We start from the raw sequence: 19,722 nt of genomic DNA, 5'->3' as shown, positions 1-19,722 counted from the left end.
GCCTGGGCCCACCCATTTGGTTTTTCTGCCCACCCAAAAATAATAATAATAATAATATATATAGTATTTTTTAATACCATATTCAGCCATTTTGATAACAGTATAGGTATCCGAAATCCATCACAAACCCGCAAAAAAAGTTTCGCGCACGGTCTGGGCACACATCCCTAGGCCCAGCCTCGGCTAGCGTTCTGGTTACACCACTGTTATAGATAGATATTGAAGCCATTTCGCTGTTGGTTTTTGGTGTCGTGGAATTCTGGATCAATCAGTAATGTATGAGGCAATAGGAGTCGGAGACAATATTCTAGGTGGTGATGGTTATGCTATAAAGTACATGATATCATGGGGAGAAGTACGTTAGACACACAGTCCGACACAGATCGGTGGTAAGGTAGTTCTGCCAATAGTTCAGACCATAGTTATGCTAGCTGCTACAAGGAGAAGCTGAACCATAACAAGACAAAACCAATAGCTATCAGGCCTAGCGGAGACATCTTGGCTCCTACAGGCTACCAACTATCATGTCATAACAATGTATACGTGTAATACGTGATTATAAAATATAAAGGTTAGGTACAAACAACCGAAATAACAATATAGTATAATGTATAATTTTTCCTCAACGGGGAAACTGGTGCATTGACTTGCAAAACGAGACGAACGAATAATCGCGCGAGACGTTCGCTGACACCGGGCGACTCGGCAGCCCGCGTGACACGTTTCATCAGCCACCTCCTTCGGGGGGGGGGCGGCCTAATTGGTGGCGGATGGGAAGGGGGGGGCTAATTAGAGCGCACAACGAAAGTGGCAGCCGGGGCCGGCCATAAGCGCCTCGGATCCATAAAAGTAATCACGTCTCCAAAACGCACATTACCCGTAAGGTAATCACATCGATCGGCACTGGGCGGGGCAGGGGTGGGGGGGGGGGGGTGGCGGAGCGGGACTCCACGTCTGGGGGGAGGGGGGAGAAGCCATCGCGAGACGCGCTACCGGCTACCAGTGATTTGATGGATGACTCCCGAGCGGAGTTTGTCGGAGTGTGATGTGTGATGTGTGATGCGTGCGCTCGCAACGCGGCACTCACGTGGGGATTGCTCAGCCCCTCGGCACTGTGATTGATCCGTTGGTACGCGTACAAATGGAACCAAACGGACCCTTAAACGGGTCCGTTTGGTTCCATTTGTATGCTCTTGAATGAACACAGGGGATTTTACTGGGTAAAACTATTTAAAAATGTATATGTTAGTAGGAACTTTGATCCTGTCTCCAGTCTGCTACTTTTTCCATTATTCTTTTTTTTAATACTTTTTTAGTACAGTAAACGCCATTACACCTCAGAGGCAAACATCGTTTTTTTTTATCCCACTTCAATTAGTTGACAGGTTTAGTTACTAGATTTAGATTATTACAATAAGTGTTGCATTGCTCTATATTTTGACAGTAATCCTTGGTTATTCAGTAACAGGCTCTCCATGTTTCTCTGGCGCATTTGTGAACAGATTTTTGGGGGATTAGGACACCAATTTTATCCAGTCAGTAGAAAGAACTTAAACAGGACACAGGATAAACAAGTTAAATTGAAAGTGACAAAAATAAAAAATAAATGATTCAGATCGAAGCGTATAAATGATCTCTGGAGTTCTCTCTCCTATAAAATTGATATACGGACCTGAAAATGTATTTTGTGTTTGTTAAAGAGCTGGAGGGACAGGGAGACCCCTGTTACTGAACAAACACTCTATCCATAGTATTACTTTCTATCACAATATCGAGCTATTTACTCTAACTTTTAGCAACAACAAAAAAACATTATCCAAATATTTACACTTGAAAAAAAGTGTGTCCACCACTGTGTGTAGCTCATGCCATGTTCTCCACCGACAGAGGAGAACAGAGAAAAGCTGTTTTAATCTTACACCGGTCCGCTTTTCCGCGGCTGGCTGGGATATTGACGTTTCCCTTACACTCCCAAGGTGTTTGTTGGTGTGTGCAGTGGGGTGTCATGCATCGTTGATGAATGGCTCCCCCATTGATCACGTGGCCGTCTGTACAGGCTATAAGCACAACATTGTCACATTCACTGTCACCGCCTATTGGCTTCCCATCAGCGATGTTCTTAATGAGTACTTCTAACTCTTCTATGTTTTTTTTGTTCCTCTTCTCCTGCAGTTGAACTCCCCTCCATCTCCCTTGCCAGGGTTTGATAACCACTTTTCATCAGACAATGAGGTAGGTGTGCCTTGACCACTTAAACCCCAGCATCTGTATTGTGGGGAAAGCTTTCGTAGAAAATCGATCGGCTATTTTCCGCGAAAGCTTTCCTCACAATAACAGAAATCATTAAAAAAAATTGTGCGACCATATTGGGTTTAAAAGGCAAGACCATGCCATGGTGTAACTCCAAAGATGGACAATAAATCTAAAATAATTGCTCTATTGGTTAGAAATTTATAATTCAAAATATGCTCCTCATTGACTTACATTGTACGGTAAAATAGCTCTCAAAGTCACTCTTTTAGCACATATACAAATGCAAACAAAGCTGATTCAGACAATATATAACATCACCAAACCCATTACTGTTTATTTTATTAATACAAATGTCAACTTCCTGTTGATTTTACTATTTGAAGATCCGGATACACGGATCCAGTCCGGGTTTTCTTCTTAATACAATTTGTAAAATCAACAGGAAGTTGACATTTTTATAATAAAAAAAACAGTACTGGGTTTGGTGAGGTTCTATATTGTCTGAATCAGCTTTGTTTTGATTGATTGATTGATTGAATATTTTATTAGGCAAAAAATGTAAAACAGCACTGTTACATCTAAAATACTTTGTCTAAAAGGTCCGTTCATAAAAGTCCTTGCGGTCTTGTTTCCAATGAGGTCCTTGATATTCAATTCATAGACATATATAGTGGCACCACAGTTCAAATATCATTACAAAAAAAAAAATGGTAAAAGATAACAAAATTTAAAAAAAAATTACAAGGGGGAAAAAGTAAATAAAAGACTATGTACAAGAACAGTTCGTTTATGTGCTAAAAGAGAGCTGTTTTACCATACAATGTAAGTTAATGAGGAGCATATTTTGAATTATCAATTTCTATTTTACCGTACAATGTAAGTTAATGAGGAGCATATTTTGAATGATCAATTTCTAATCAATGGAGCAATTATTTTTGATTTCTTGTCCACCTTTGGAGTTACATCATGGCAGGTAACTACACAACCCACACCTCTACCAAAGTGGTCTTGCCCTTTAAGTGCTTAACCTCCCTTATTCCCCTGACTGCACCCATGGTTTTACCCACCCACAAAATAGCTTTTTTTCTATCGATTAGTCACCCCATGGAGAATTGAATTCATGGATATTTTTTAGTCTTTGTTACATTCCTAAGCCAATAATTTGATGACCAGCGGACCGGTAGGCACAAAGGACACTTTTTTTGTCTCCTACCGGAACCGCTGCCGGTCATCAAATTATTGGCTTAGGAATGCGACAAAAACCCAAAAATATCCATGATTTCAATTTTCCATGGGGTGACTAATCGATAGCGAAAAAAAGTCATTTTGGGAACTATCCCTTTAACTATAATAAACCTGGTTGAAGTCAGGGAAAGTAATGACAAGTCAGGACTTTGCAAAATAACCAACGTGTGTGTGTGTGTTCCCTCCAGTCGGCGGTGTACTCCACGGTGCCACACTGCGGCGACGCCACCAGCGAGGACGACAAGGAGCACGACTACAGCAGCATCGGGGAGCTCAAAGGCATGGTCCCCGCCTCGTCCTCCAGCGACCTCTACGCCACCGTCCGGGACATCTACCCGCAGGCTGACGGCGGCGGCGATCCCCAGGTGGCGGACGGAGCCGGAGGAGAGCCCGCCCCGGCCCCGGACGGCGCCGACGCTGGGTACGAAACCATCTGCATACCCAAGGCGGGCGTCGCCACCAACGGGGTCGACCGCAGGACGGAGGACTCGAACGGCAGCATGTCCGAGCCCGACTACGAGAATGTCGGGGAAATGGGCCTCAGTCGCGAAACGTCCCGCCTCTGACTCCCCCCCCCCCCCCATCCCGCTTCTGACACCCCCTCATCCCACTTCTGACACCACCTGATCCCTTTTCTCGTCTTTTATCTCCCCGTCCATCGCAGCTCGTCAGAAGCTCATGAAGAGGGACGCTTTCTCCCGATAGATCGTATTTGAGGACCTCCCTATGGCCTCGAATGCCTCGAATACTTTTGCTGCATGACTTTGGGGGGTTGGCGGCACCGTGGCATTTGATCGTATCAGTGGCCTCTTCATCAGCTTGGGTACGCTTTGACATATCTGCTCTGGACTCCTTTAATCCAGTCATCCAGTGAGGGTGGACGTTAACTTAACGGTGATGATGGTGACAATAACGGTACTAGCGGGTGAAATCTCTCGATGGTACGCAGTACTGAGTACTGAGTTTCCCGTATCAGTGTTAAGGTTGACTTATTCTTGGTTGCCAGTGTTGTACAACCAATTATAAATCAGGCATTAACCTCTGCTGACACATATCTCTCTGTAGCGCATTATGTGAATTGAGTAGGTTTTCACCGCGGAGGGTCGCAGACGGATAAAACATTGGACTAAACGGACTGATTAAAATTCACTGTCATGCCACCATCAGATTGACACTCAGTCGCAGCACACATATGACAGTACGATACGCATGACAGCACATCATATCAATACTTAGAATTCTGTGCCATATGTTCTCTTCTTTAATGCACTTATGAAGGTAATATCAGCAGGATGGCATGACGCCAGTGAACCAGTGTCTTTGTAGCTTGTATCAGGTGAGTCAGGGTCATGGTTTATTCAAGGGGGCCGGGTGGAATGCCTTTTTTTTTGGCTATTTCTAGCCAGGCTGGCAGACCCCCCGCCCCCCCTGCCGTTGCGCTCTCTGTCAGACGTTCCGTGGGAAAGGTTTTTTGTGTGTGCATGCCACAGCATATGGCAGATTAAGTGACAACACATCTGTCCCCTGTCTTAAACAATGACCAAACAGTTTTCCACAGACGACGATTACGGTCGACAGACCGTGGCGGCGACAAGCAAAACGACGGCTGACTGAACGCAGTTGTTTTCCAGGGAGGCTGTCTGTGCAAACAAATGGGCTCCTCTTAACCCATTAAGACCTGAGGCCGATGAAAAACATTTTTTCTAAATCCTATCGCTTTAAAAAAAATACATATATTCAAAGATTTGCACAAATTTTCACGATTTTACAAAAATAGCAGATCTACAAGCTCGTAGCGCGGCACTCGGTGCCGCGCTATGAGCTTGTAGATCTGCTATTTTTGAATAGCCTAAGGAAATCTAAAAATGACACAGATGCGTTCCCGGTCTTAATGGGTTAAATATTGTAAGATGAAAGATCTGGAATGCCAGTCACGTGTAAAACCAAAATAGAAAGCAGGACTGAGGAGATAGCCGCACGTTGTACACAATGACAGCGGTTTCCGTCGTGCATTTCTAAATGCATTTTCATTTGGACGTATTTTGAGTACTTTTTTTTGTATTTATTTGAACATGCATTATCGTGTGCAATTGTGAAATGACGAGTAACGTCTGTGAAAGCAAGGTTAAAAAAATATATGAATTTGAATAGAATTCTATGTGAACATAGCTTGTGAAGGATATGCGACTTGTCAAGGTACGTTTTCCCCTCGTGTGTGGAGCTCGATATCGCAATGGACACACGTGGTGAGACCACGCATTTTATTGTGATTTCTTATTCTCGTGATGAAGTATTCAACTGAGATTGCTTTCTTTGGCTATTCTTTGGTCAGGCATAGAATCGACACGCTTTCAAAATACATACAGGAAAAAAGCAGTGCAGCAACTAATTTATGCAGGTATTGTGGATGTATTGGTTGACTTGTATTCGGGTTTTTTTGTTTTTGTTAATTTGTTTGACGTGTTTGAGTTCACGCTTTTCCTGTTGTAGGTACGCATACAGTACACTCTGTAATCCACTTGGCACCCCTGAGCATTTTGAAGCACAATGGTTCGAAGTTATGGTACCTGCATTTGTACAGAACCTCTCGTCTTAATTCCACAATCAACTGTGCACACATTAGAGCCAAATGATACTTTGGTAGAGGCTTGGATTGTGTAGTTACCTTGCCAATATAGTTACTCTGTTGATTAGAAATTGCTATTCGAAATAATCTCCTCATTGACTTACATTGCACAGTGAGGTGGCTCTCAAAGCCACACTTTTAGCAAATAAACATTATACAAATAAAGCAGACTGTGCCAATGTGTAACATTACAAATCCTGACACAGAGAATATATATATATGTATTTTATTTGTTTCATACATACGTCAACTTCCTGTTGATTTGACTATTGGTTATTTAAAAAAAGGAGGGGGAAAAATAAAGCTGTGTCGGTATTGTAATGTTACATATTGCCCGAATCCACATTGCTTCTGTTTTATGAGCTAAGAGTGCAATGTAAGTAAATGAGGCGACAATTTGGAATATCAATTTCTAATAAACGGAGCAACTATTGCAGATATCTCACCGATATTTGGAGTTACAACACGACAAGCCAACTACACAACCCAAACCTCTCCCAAAGTGACAGCGCTTTAGATATCGCAATGCTTTTGAACTTAATCCAAGCACTCTTGACAAAATCTGTAGCTCGCACTTGACGACACGCCAAGCAAGGCCTGTAAATAGTTAGAGTACTATTTTAACCAGTTGTTACGCAGCTATGAATTTGTATGTACCGTTTTACTTATTTGTACAATGTGCCCGAGTGGGAAAAGTATAATTTTTGTAATATGAAAGTGCTGATACGTTTGTTTTAAGGGAAAACTTTTATTGAATGGATGTTATCTATACCAGTGGTTCTCAACATAGGGTTCAGAGACCCCCAGGGGGGTCCTTGGGTGGGGGGGGTCCTCATTTAAATGATTGATAGTTAAGGAGGACTTAAGGAGCTGTAAGTCTGAGAGCGTACAAATGGAACCAAATCAATTTGGATACCCCCACCAGGGGGTCAAAATGGACCCTCAGGGGCTATGTCCATAAAAAAAACGTTTTTCAGCTAAGCTGCACAAATGGAACCAAATGGACCCTTACAGGTCCATTTGGTTCCATTTGTGCTGTCTCAGAGATAAATCAATACATTTTACAGTGTAGATTAGTGTCCCAGAGATTAAAAATACATATCAAATGGGGGTCCACGGTATAATATCAAACTGGGGGTCCTTGAAATCAAAAATGTTGAGAATCACTGGTCTCTGCCTCTATATTGTAATTCTGAGTTGTCCATGGGTCTCGAGTTCTGTTTATAGCCACTTTCAACCTCCCTCATTTGGGCATGTCATTATAAGCAGAGATTTTTTTAAAATGAAGAAGAAAACTGTGAAAATAGCCGATCTACAAGCTCATATGAGGAGCTCGTACATTTGCTGTTTTCGCCGTTTTCGGCTAAATAGTGACCAATTGCTGATGAAAAGAAAGAAATGGTACAAATGTGTTGGTACATAAACTAACCGTGAGGTTCGGTACTTTTATTTAAAAAGAGAGAATTCACCTCTGAATACTGTTTATTTATTTTCAAAAGAGAAATTATCCAGGCTTTGTGTAAATATCTGTTTCAGCGATATCTCCCCTTTGCAGGATTCCAACCCCTCGTCACACACACAGACACACACACACACACACACACACACACACACACACACACACACACACACATTTATATTACTATACTTGTGAGAACATCAACATCTTAGGACGGCGATTTTATGAATACCGTTATAATTTATTTCTTCTTTTTTTTAAAGCCTAAAGCCGAAAATAGCAGATCTACAAGTGGTCTAGCACTATTTATGTGACAGCTGCGTTAAACTGGGTAAAAACCTGGCATAATTCTAACTCCAACCTTAGAACCAATCTCTCATCTTAACCATAACCCCAACCTGAATCTTTTCCTATTGTAAGCTCCACAATTATTATTATTATTATTTTTTACCATAAATCAACCATTTATTGTGTAACTACCAGGAAAATGGTCCTCACAATGTATTTTTCTCAAATTCTAATACACGTGTAGGGACATTTACCCCTCACAAGTATAGTAATACAAATACACACAGACACACAGACCTTTTATTTCCAGCCTCCGTTATCTAAATATCGTATGCAGAGTGGGTTCATGTTTCATTAGCCACACAGCATACACACACACACACTCTAACTGTTATCAGCGTTATGAAATCCTATTACATTTTCCATGCGTTGCTGCATTAAACGTGCATTTGCGATGCGACACGCTCCCCGCCTCTATTGAAAGTAAATGACACAGAGTTAAGGCAGCAAGCAGCGTATGACATTTTACAAGCACAGCGTTGTGGAGAGTCATTGTCATTATGGAGAAACGCATCAGTCTAGTTTGGTACTTTCCTGTATCTGTAGCTATTCAGTACCCACGCATAGCTTTGCAAAATAAAATCCCCTGACATAGTTTTAAAACAATAAAAGCCTCTGACATATTTGTTTCAGAATAATATACCTAGTTAAAAAAAAAAAAGATCCCAAAAATATATTTTGAAATAAAAATCGCAGACATTGTTTTTTTTGTTTAAAAATAAATAAAAGTTCCAGCTAGTTATTAATAAAAAAAAGCTCCATACATAGTTTTTCTAAGTAAAACACAACTAGTTTGGTATATTCTGTAGGCCTGGTGCGTGTTACATGTCACTGGACCAACAAATTACATTCACCCAGGTGGCAAGCGTTGAATTCCCTGCAGTTCTCATTAATGGCCTAGCAGGTGTCGCTATTTCTCCCCCCTCTGCTGGATTCATAACAATTACCACTCCATTGATTACAATGGGAATTTGACCGGACTTAACACTCGATTTTATTACCTTAATAAACATTGTCATAAATACTTTATGCTTTCAGACACTAGTTTAAAGTCTTCTTTCAATTACCATGATATGTGCTTTTGTAAATTATGGTCTGATAAATTTTTTTTTAATTGACGATAAAGTAGGGTATGCTTCCAGGGCTTCTAGTGGCTCTACTGAGTGAAGGCCCGCCCTTGCTGCCCTTACATCCAATAGCATTTGGTTGCTTTTCAGGACAGGAAGTTCCAAGATGGCGGATTTGAATTCACAGAAAAAGTGGCTTCAAAACGGGTCTGTAGAAACCAATGTCACCGTTCCCTTCGTCCATATTTTTTACAGTCTGGACTCTTTCGCCTGAGAAGTGTTGCCGTGACTTGTGATTGTGGCTTATGATTTCCATCGACACTTATTTTAGCCAACGATGATGGGCTCAATAGTCTGTCATATAGGAGAACGCTTTATTGCCATGTCTAATCGGCACGTCACTCACACACACACTTGCTGTTTTGTTTTAACCCTAATCTAATGCACATTCATGCACACACGTGTGCATGCACGCACGCGCACGCGCACACACACACACACACACACACACACACACACACACACACACACACACACACACACACACACACACACACACACACACACACACACACACACACACACACTCTCACTCTCACTCTCTCATACATTCCTTATCTCTCTCCCAGACACACAAACACCCGTTTCTTTATTGTTTTATTTTACCTGAAAACATTACTGTCTTCTCTCTCTCTGTCTCTCTCTCTCTCTCTCTCTCTCTCTCTCTCTCTCTCTCTCTCTCTGTGTCTCTCTCTCTCTCTCTCTCTCTCTGGGGTGGGGTAGGGTGCTAATGAGACCATCTGTATCCCCGTACCACCAGCGGACAGCACCCCTCAGTGACACCCGTCTCTGATGGGAGGGCAGTTAGTGTCACATTCTGTCATATAGCTAGCGCGCTCCGCCTGGCTCTCTGTGTACGCATGTAAATATTTTACTACGCGGATGACTCTATTAAAAGATATATAACAAAGTCACTCTCTGCCGTGTCTTTTTTTTTGTGTCTCGCCAAGACATTATGCACGATATCGATGACGCAATTAACCACATGAACCCTAGCTGTCCCTTATCTGGGGAGAACATTTTGATGAAAATAGCAAGTTGTGAGCTTATAGATTGGCTGTTTTCAGTGTAAATATTTAGAGTTGAGACATTCATAACTAAACAATGATTACTGTGTCCATGGTAAGCTTACATTTAGTACCAAACGTCAGATGATTTCCTGAAATTTTCACTGGGAAGGAAAAAAAACATATTTGAATGTATTTATTTATTTGTGGGCTTGATGTTTTTTTTCCCCTTTCTTAGTTGATTTTTCCTTTGTTGTTATCATGGCTGTTAGTTCCCACCTGATGTTGTGTGGGAGTCCTGACTGCTCCATACCGGACTGAATAACTGCTAGCTTGCACAATGTCTTCAGGCTAGGACTTAAGTGTAAGATCTGTGAATAATGACAGATGGGTTGTGTATGGGTCGTGTATCCAAATATGATGATTTGGTCTCCCACCTTGGAACAGTACATAGTACAACCCCAATCTGGTCCTTCTCCCTTGGGCTCAACCTTTTTCCAGGTGAAGGTATTTAGATTTAATTTCCACAGATCATTGAAGTGCTGTCTCAGATCATAGTTGAAGCCGCCAAATATGTAAAGCTCTCCATTGTGGGCAAGGGATACATGAAGTCCGCGTCCTTCTGGGAGAAGCTGTGCAGAAGGCGTGCTCAGCCAGCAGTTGGTCTCTCTGTCAAACACTCTGACGCTGTTTAAGTAATCTGTGTCCCCACAGCCCCCAAATACAAACATCTTTGTCCCGATGATGGTGGCAGAGTGACGGTATAAAGCAGGTGGTAGAGTGCCTCTGGTGTTAATTAAAGACCAGAGCATTGTGTTGGTGTCCAACTTATAGATGTCATTAGTGTGTCCAGTACTGATGTATCCTCCATGTATATACATGACCTTCCCAGAGACACAGGCTGAGTGGTCTTCCCTCCCCTCCGGAACAGTCCCAGAAATCTTGGGTTTGAACCATCTGTGATTGTCAACATCAAATGCATAAAGAAGGTTGTCCTGGTAGTCCCCATTGACGGTAAACCATTTGTTTTCATCCTCCAGTATCTTACAATTCACTATCCCCCCCCCAGATGTAGATTGTATCTCCTATAAGCACAGCTGTGTGGCCCCAACGCAAAGGGGGGACCTCAAGGGGACGTTTCCTTCTCCCAGTTGTCACTGGAGGCAACTTCATCCAGACCATAGAGACTGTGTTGAAGACGTGCACCATGTTGTGGGTCGTCCCGTGATGGAACCCTCCAAAGTGGTACACCATGTCCCCCACTGGCACCGCAGGAGAGTAAATCTGTCCTGTTTTTGGATGTACCAGTTCTCTTTTCAGGGACACCGCCCAGTGCAACATTCTCTCTCTCTCTCTCTCTCTCTCTCTCTCTCTCTCTCTCTCTCTCTCTCTCTCTCTCTCTCTCTCTCTCTCTCTCTCTCTCCTCTGTCTCTTCTGTGGTTCCCTGTCTCCTCCTTGAATGTGTCTCTGTGTTTGTTTCTAAATACTTTATCTCAAGTATCTCTGTGGCAGTGTCACATTATATAGGCTACAGCTCTTGTCTGATGTCACTCACAACACATACAAATGGCATGCGTGTACAGTATAACAATGCCGATTTGCACTGGCCTTCTAATCTGCCGACATTTCCAATACTTGAAATGTTTCATATGAGTTCCTATTTATCGGTATCACAAACAGATTGTTCTAGTTTTTTAAGAAGAAATTACCACGTCTTAAGAGGGTGCCGGCCTAGCCAGCAAAAAAAACAATGTATTAAGAACGTTACTGATAACGTAGTGTTAACTCTCATAGTGATAACCTTGCTTGCTGCAAAGATGTTATAACATTTGTGCTCCGCCGTTAGTCCATCTATAAATCTGGGCCTTTGTGGATTGATCAAGCTTAGCATGATGTTTGTGCTGTGGTTCAAATATCACACGAATATTTGACGTGTGAACGTCACAGGGCGTCCAGCACAAACGTCAAGAAAGCTCGGCACAAATGTCACGCTTAGCCCGACACAGACGGCAGGCAAAACTCACGAAGCCCTGCCTATCACTCAAAGAGTCTGACAGATTTACCAGAGAAGCCTAGAACTGATGCCTCCGATGCCTCAGATATCAGCAGTGGTGGAAAAAGTACTCAAAAGTATCAATACTGCAATGAAGAAGTAGTACAAAAGTATTGTTATCAAAATGTACTTAAAGTACCATAAGTAAAAGTACCAAAATGTTTGAAAATACTCTAGGTATAAAATAGGGCTAAAGTGGTTAATGTATGTTTTATAATGCAATATATTTATATCTGCAAATTAACTAACTAAAGCTTTCAAATAATTGTAGTGGAGTAAAAGTACAATATTTGCCTCTGAGATGTAGTGGAGTCGAAGTAAAAGTAGAGACAATCGGAAATACTCCAGTAAAGTCAAAGTACCTCAACATTGTTCTTAAGTGCAGTACTTGAGTAAATGTACTTGGTTACTTCACAACACTGGATCTCAGGATTCAAAAATCCTGTGCCTCCTCCTCAGGCAGGAGGCGGCCTACTATAGAGCCCTGGGAGACTCCGGTCAACCACAGTACAGTATGTAGGGCTATAAGTGGTCAACAACATTCCTGGGTACATTCTGGCAGTGTTTCCCACATAGACGGTCATAGACGGTCATAGACCCATGTTTATGGGTTGTGAGTAAATATCCCAATTGTTTTTGTTTTTTTTCCCTACATTTTGTGTTTAATTATTATTTAAAAATAGATTTGCTGGGGCAGGTGGGATGGTGATCCATGCCGCCACTCTTGATATCCCTCATCTGGTCATTCATTTTATCCCTGCTTCTGGCCAGACTGAATTAAAGGGATAGTTCACCCCCCCCCCAAAAAAAATCTTGAATTCATGGATATTTTTTGGTTTTTGTTGCATTCCTAAGCCAATAATTTGATGACCAGCGGACCGGTTGGCAGCGGTCCCGGTAGGAGAAACAAAGGCCACTCTTTGAGTCTCCTACCGGAACCATGAATTCAAGTCTCCATAGACCATATTCACACGGCGGCCATGTTGCTATTAAGTCAATGAAGTGCCACCCGGTTTCCACGGCAACGGGGTGGCACTTTCAATGTTAAATTCCAATATGGCCGCCGTGTGAATATGGTCTATTGGGTGACTAATCGATAAGAAAAAAGTCATCTATCCCTTTAAATTATTGGATTTCCAACGTCATTGTGGTTCAAGACAATACATTGAGTATCAACAACACAAAAATAAATAATAGATAATATCTACTGCTCCGTATTGAATAACTGCTAGCCTGCATAACGTCCTCAGACTATCTTATCTGCCACCTTACCCGTTAATCTTCTAAGGTGTTTTTTTTTTTAAACATTTAAAAATAGTTCAAATATAGCAAATCTACAAGCTCACAACTCGTTGATGTAGATCGGCTATTTAGACTCAAATCTAAGGTCTGCATGTCATCGGGTACCTCCCTGCCAGTGGTGGAAAGTAACTGAGTACAATTACTCAGGTACTGTACTTAAGTACAATTTTAAGGTATTTTTTTTTACTTCACAGGAGTATTTCAAATGTTTTATACTTTTACTTCTACTCCACTACATCTCAGAGACAAATATTGTATTTTTTCTCCACTACAATTATTTGAAAACTTTAGTTACTGGTTAATTTGTAGATTTTGATTATTATTAGAAAACATACATTAACTCTTTGACTGCCAGAGTATTTTCATAAAGTACTCCCCCAGTGCCAGCAATTTTCGTGTTTTTTTATTTTTATATTTTGAATTTTTCTCATGAAAATAATTTAAGGACACATAATGTAAAGACCCAGCACAAATCCGCCACTAGAGCGCAGCACATGACAGCTTTGATCATGTCGTTGGGTCTCTCTCACCCTTCTTCATAGATTAGACAAGGAAAAACATGAAAACGGATGTGACGTCCCCCCCATTGTTTTGATCGGCGAAAATTACATTGTGATATACGACGGCGATGACTGATCGTCACCCAGACCATAGATTATAGAAGAGAAACTGTCCGTTTGTCCGTCATACCGTGTGAAAGACCGTTTATTTACCTATTTTGGACGAAAATGACTGGGGAAAAGAATCAAAAACCGGAAACGGAATCCAGGTCATGAAACCGGATGCAGATGTCCGTGAAGTAAGTGGAACTCGAGAATAACATTGAATATTAAGCAGCATAGCGCAATCAGAGATTAAACAATGAACGCGCGTCCAGCGCGTCGAGCGCGTCGACGGCCAACTGGACAAAGTAGCACTTGACGCGTTATCGCGTCGTCCGCAGTCAAACCACTTCAGCCCTATATACATTTTGACCATTTGAAAATAGCCGATCTACAAGCTCACAATGCGTCGCGATGCGACACATTGTGAGCTTGTAGATTTTTATACATTTCATACATTTGAACTTGTGAAGTGGGACATTCTGCATAATGAGTACTTTACTTTTGGTACTTTAAGTACATTTTGATATCAATATTTATATATTTACTCAAGTACATTTTTAATTCCTAACTTTTAATTTAACAGAGTATTTCCACATTGCAGTAGGCCTATTGATACTTAAGTAAAACATTTGAGTACTTTTTCCACCACTCCTCCCTGCATGGTAACTTGATGTCCTCAGAGTTCTCTCAGAGTTAAAAACTGATCTGAGACAGTCAGGCAGTATGTCTACTCTGTACACTACTTTGCTCTCTTGGTTATTTTACCCCCATGTTAATCTTTCAAGTACAGATTCAGAGCTGCGCCACTGAATCTGTTGGGAGCCCCGTTCAGAATGTGTGCGCGTTAGCCTACAAGTGGGCGTTCCTTCCGATCAGGAAGCAGGCCGCGCTTTACCCAATCAAATGTAGTGGGCGGGACTTACATCTGTGCGCTCGCTTCCCACTGGAAACAAACCGAAACTCATTTAACAATAGCGTCCTCGGAGCCGACAAAACCACGGAAAGTTAGTAACATTGTAACTTGTTCTTTCATCATAGAAACAAATGGGCTTATAACAAAACGATCCATGTTCTTTGGGAGAAATGGTGTTAGTGTTCCGTGGAGAAATATTGTTAACTGTTTGTCACGGTGCGAGGTAGAGAAGTGTAGGACCCAAGCGCAAGATGAGAGGCAGAGGCAGCGTAGTTCAAGTTAAAGTGTTTATTTACACTGACACAAAGGAGTAGGCAGCAATCAACGTCTAGGTACAGGCAAAGTCGGTAACCGGGTAAACAGTCGGAACAAGAAAGAGACAAGAAAGAGTAAGGGAAAACTATACTGGGAAAGCTAGGGGAATTTAGTACAAGGCAACAATAAGTGAGGAGACAAAGACAGGCATAAACTCACACTGACTACAATCAACGAACCAACAGGGAACTGAATCAAACACAGGACTTAAATAGACAGGGGACTAACAGGACGCAGGTGAACACAACAGGCAATCAACACAGGATAGGCTAACAGGCAAGGAGCACAGGTGACTAGGTTTACAATAATCACAGGGAGGTGAGACAAGACAGGAAACAGTAAACAAGGCAGACAGGAAACACTACTACAAAACAAGAGTACGGAAAACCAAGGCCAGGGCAACAGAGTTACAATACAAATGCAGAATATAAAGAACGGCCTAACCAGGCCTAAAGAACAGCCCATTGGAGTCCAACACCATATAAGGGCATTCAAGGTCCGAATAATAAAGTCATCGTCCACAGCCCGAGGAGCGGACTGTGACAGTACCCCCCCTCCAAGGGACGGATCCCAGACGGCCCACATGACTACCAAACAAGGGCGGGAGGTGGTGGCCAGGAGGGGCGAGGGCCGAAAAAGGGCAAGGAAACAAAAACAAAACTGGCAGAGGCAGTGCAAAACCACGGGGCCAGCTGAACTGTACAGGGCAGGACGGGACTGGTTTGGGGCGGGGCAGAAACACTGACCGGTTAGGGGCGGGGCAGAACACAGGACTGGGCAAAAAGAGAAAAGACAGACAGGCAACATACAGACATTCAAACCAGACAAAGAGACATCACACAGACTAGCTGACGGGCAGGCAGCAAGCTGTAATGCCGATAAACGGACAGAGAAACAAGAAAAAACACAGACAGACAGACAACGGAACCGCACAATCATACACTCACACCGAAAGACAGGAGGGCAGACACACAGACAGACACACAGACAAGCAGAAAGGGAGAAGTTGAGAAAGACAGAGAGACACACAGATCAACTGACAGACAGCCATGCAGGCGGACAAACATGAGGCTTGACACAGCAGGCGGGTAAAAGGGTCGAAAGGGAAACTGTTGGACGGGGGACTAGACAGACGGACGAGCAGCGTAGCAGACAGACTAGCAGACATACAGGAAGAAAGACACGCAGACAAACAGATGGGGAGAGCAGCTAATGGGCAGATGGGGGGACCAACTACACCACTGACCAAAGGGCGGGGTGTTCCAGAGTAGAACTTAGGGAGTCTAGGAGACTGGAGAAAAGGGGGGCTACGCTGGGAAACAGGAGGGCTAGGTACGAAAGGGACAGAACTATGGACAGGGCCGGGAATGGGACTACCAACTATTTTAGGTCTGGGGAAGGTAGACAGAGGACACTGAGACTGGGGCACCTGAGGAGAACCGGGACCAAGTGGCTGAAGTGCCGTCTCGGGGTCCAGCGGCTGGAGTGGCAACTGGAGAGCCAGCCTAAGGGCCAGCGGCTGGAGGTCCTGCTGCTGTAGTGCAAGCCCGGGCTCTGACAGCTGAAGGTCAGGCTCGGGGTCCGGCAGCAGGAGTGCTAGGTCAGCCTTGGCAGTGACAACAGAGGACAGTTCGCAAGAGTTGTCAGGAGGGAAGGCTGACAAGGGCACCAAGAACAACGACAGTTCATCGGAGATGGCTGACAAGGGTTCAGGGGGGAAGTCGGCGGGGGCAGCCGACAAGGACTCAGGTGGGGATGATGGGACGTCGGCGGGGACAGCAGACGAGGACACTGGAGGATCGTCGTCAGGGACAGCCGACGAGGACACAGACGGGACGTTGGTGTGGACAGCTGACGAGGGCGCAGAGGGCTCACGCCGGTCGTTGACGTAGACGGCTGGTGAGGGCTCTGGCAGATCGTTGGGTGACGAGGGCGCAGAGGGCACAGGCAGGTCGTTAACGTAGACGGCTAGCGAGGGCTCTGGCAGGTCGTCAGCAGGTACAGCCACAGTAGGTTTGGGTTGGACAGACATGGCGTCAGCGGGGATGATCGGCAAGACGCCAGGCAGGACAGGTGGCATGTCGGCGGGGACGGCCGACAAGGCACCGGGCAGGACATCAGTCGACGTGAATTCAGACGGGACATCAGCTGACGAGAATTCATACGGAACGTCGGCAGACGCGAATTCAGACGGAACGTCAGGTGGTGAGAATTCAGTCAGGACGGGCAAGGTGTCGGCAAGGACGGCCGACCATGGTTCAGGTAGGATGTCGGCAGGAACGGCCAACACGGCATCTGGTAGGGCATCAGCGGCGTTGCACAGAAGAGGAGGCTCACCGTCGCAGGTCAGCAGTGGAGCCTCACCATCGCAGGATAAAGGTGCATGCTGGTTGCCGGGCGGTGGTGCACGCCGGTGTCCGGGCGGTGGTGCACGACGGTCTTCGGGCGGTGGTGCACGCCGGTCGCCGGGCGGTGGTGCACGCCGGTCGCCGGGCGGTGGTGCACGCCGGTCGCCGGGCGGTGGTGCGCGCTGGTCGCCGGGCGGTGGTGCCTCGTAGATGCTGGGCAGCGGAGAGCTGAGCAGCGGAGTGCTGGGCAGCGGAGAGCTGGGCAGCGGAGAGCTGAGCTGCGGAGAGCTGGGCAGCGGAGAGCTGAGCTGCGGCGTGCTGAGCAGAGGAGAGCTGGGCAGCGGTGTGCTGGGCAGCGGAGAGCTGGGCAGCGGAGAGCTGGGCAGCGGAGAGCTGGGCAGCGGAGAGCTGGGCAGCGGAGAGCTGAGCTGCGGCGTGCTGAGCAGAGGAGAGCTGGGCAGCGGTGTGCTGGGCAGCGGAGAGCTGGGCAGCGGAGAGCTGAGCTGCGGCGTGCTGAGCAGAGGAGAGCTGGGCAGCGGTGTGCTGGGCAGCGGAGAGCTGGGCAGCGGTGTGCTGGGCAGCGGAGTGCTGGGCAGCGGTGTGCTGGGCAGCGGAGAGCTGGGCAGCGGAGAGCTGGGCAGCGGAGTACTGGGCAGCGGAGAGCTGGGCAGCGGAGAGCTGGGCAGCGGTGTGCTGGGCAGCGGAGAGCTGGGCAGCGGAGAGCTGGGCAGCGGAGAGCTGAGCTGCGGCGTGCTGAGCAGAGGAGAGCTGGGCAGCGGTGTGCTGGGCAGCGGAGAGCTGGGCAGCGGTGTGCTGGGCAGCGGAGAGCTGGGCAGCGGTGTGCTGGGCAGCGGAGAGCTGGGCAGCGGAGAGCTGGGCAGCGGAGAGCTGGGCAGCGGAGAGCTGGGCAGCGTAGGCTCCAGGATGCTGGGCAGCTGGGAGCGTTGACGGTGTCGGTGGCCATGGCGATGACGCCCCCTAGCCCGGTTCCCCTTGACGATGGCCAAGCGAGACCCAGCCCAAAGGTCTAGGGCTGACACAGTCTCACCGTAGGGTGGCTTGGGGAACGCGGAGTCAACAGGGGCGAGTGCGGAGCACACAGGCCGGAGGCCTACATACCCAAGATTGATCGAGTGGGGTGCAGGCTGGTGAGCAGGCTTGAGAGCAGGCTGGGAAGCAGGCTGAGGACAAGCAGGACAATGGCTAGCAGGCTGGAGAACAGGTGGAGAAGCAGGCTGAATGCTAGCTGCCCGTAGGCTTGCAGGCGCATTGGACAAAGCGGCCCACATTCCCTTAATTGTCCCCTCAAATTTATCTGCTAGCTCTGGCCTAGAATATGCCACTCGGAGGGCCTGCTTCAGACCCTCAATCTTACGTTCGGCACCGATGGAGGGATTTTGGCAAATGTCCATGATGGAGATAATTGATTGAAGTGCCTTGGTGAAATCATCCACCTCTGCATCATCTGCTGGGTCCATTGTGGTTGGTTCGTTCTGTCACGGTGCGAGGTAGAGAAGTGTAGGACCCAAGCGCAAGATGAGAGGCAGAGGCAGCGTAGTTCAAGTTAAAGTGTTTATTTACACTGACACAAAGGAGTAGGCAGCAATCACCAATCAGTCTAGGTACAGGCAAAGTCGGTAACCGGGTAAACAGTCGGAACAAGAAAGAGACAAGAAAGAGTAAGGGAAAACTATACTGGGAAAGCTAGGGGAATTTAGTACAAGGCAACAATAAGTGAGGAGACAAAGACAGGCATAAACTCACACTGACTACAATCAACGAACCAACAGGGAACTGAATCAAACACAGGACTTAAATAGACAGGGGACTAACAGGACGCAGGTGAACACAACAGGCAATCAACACAGGATAGGCTAACAGGCAAGGAGCACAGGTGACTAGGTTTACAATAATCACAGGGAGGTGAGACAAGACAGGAAACAGTAAACAAGGCAGACAGGAAACACTACTACAAAACAAGAGTACGGAAAACCAAGGCCAGGGCAACAGAGTTACAATACAAATGCAGAATATAAAGAACGGCCTAACCAGGCCTAAAGAACAGCCCATTGGAGTCCAACACCATATAAGGGCATTCAAGGTCCGAATAATAAAGTCATC

The 19,722-nt window shown here is 45.4% G+C and overlaps 2 protein-coding genes across 4 annotated transcripts in view; one reads left to right on the top strand and one right to left on the bottom strand.

Annotated features, from left to right (window-relative positions):
• Positions 1 to 5,277, top strand: part of pag1 (phosphoprotein membrane anchor with glycosphingolipid microdomains 1) — a 69,653-nt gene extending 64,376 nt beyond the window's left edge. The window contains exons 8-9 of one of the 3 annotated variants that reach the window (XM_080442927.1): positions 2,173 to 2,232; positions 3,687 to 5,277. In XM_080442927.1, coding sequence (XP_080299053.1) covers positions 2,173 to 2,232; positions 3,687 to 4,064 — 438 coding nt within the window. In that variant the 3' untranslated portion in view covers positions 4,065 to 5,277. The remainder of the gene's footprint in view (positions 1 to 2,172; positions 2,233 to 3,686) is intronic. The other 2 variants (XM_080442929.1, XM_080442928.1) reach the window with 2 other exon arrangements.
• The window catches only part of tpd52 (tumor protein D52), a 327,212-nt gene that overhangs the window by 106,049 nt on the left and 201,441 nt on the right, over positions 1 to 19,722 (bottom strand). The window lies entirely within an intron of this gene.

The sequence above is a fragment of the Gymnoscopelus braueri genome (genome assembly GCF_963280865.1).
Source record: "Gymnoscopelus braueri genome assembly, chromosome: 11".
NCBI lineage: Eukaryota > Metazoa > Chordata > Actinopteri > Myctophiformes > Myctophidae > Gymnoscopelus > Gymnoscopelus braueri.
The sequence above is the reverse complement of the archived record's forward strand: the minus strand, read 5'-3'. Positions and strand labels throughout refer to the sequence as shown.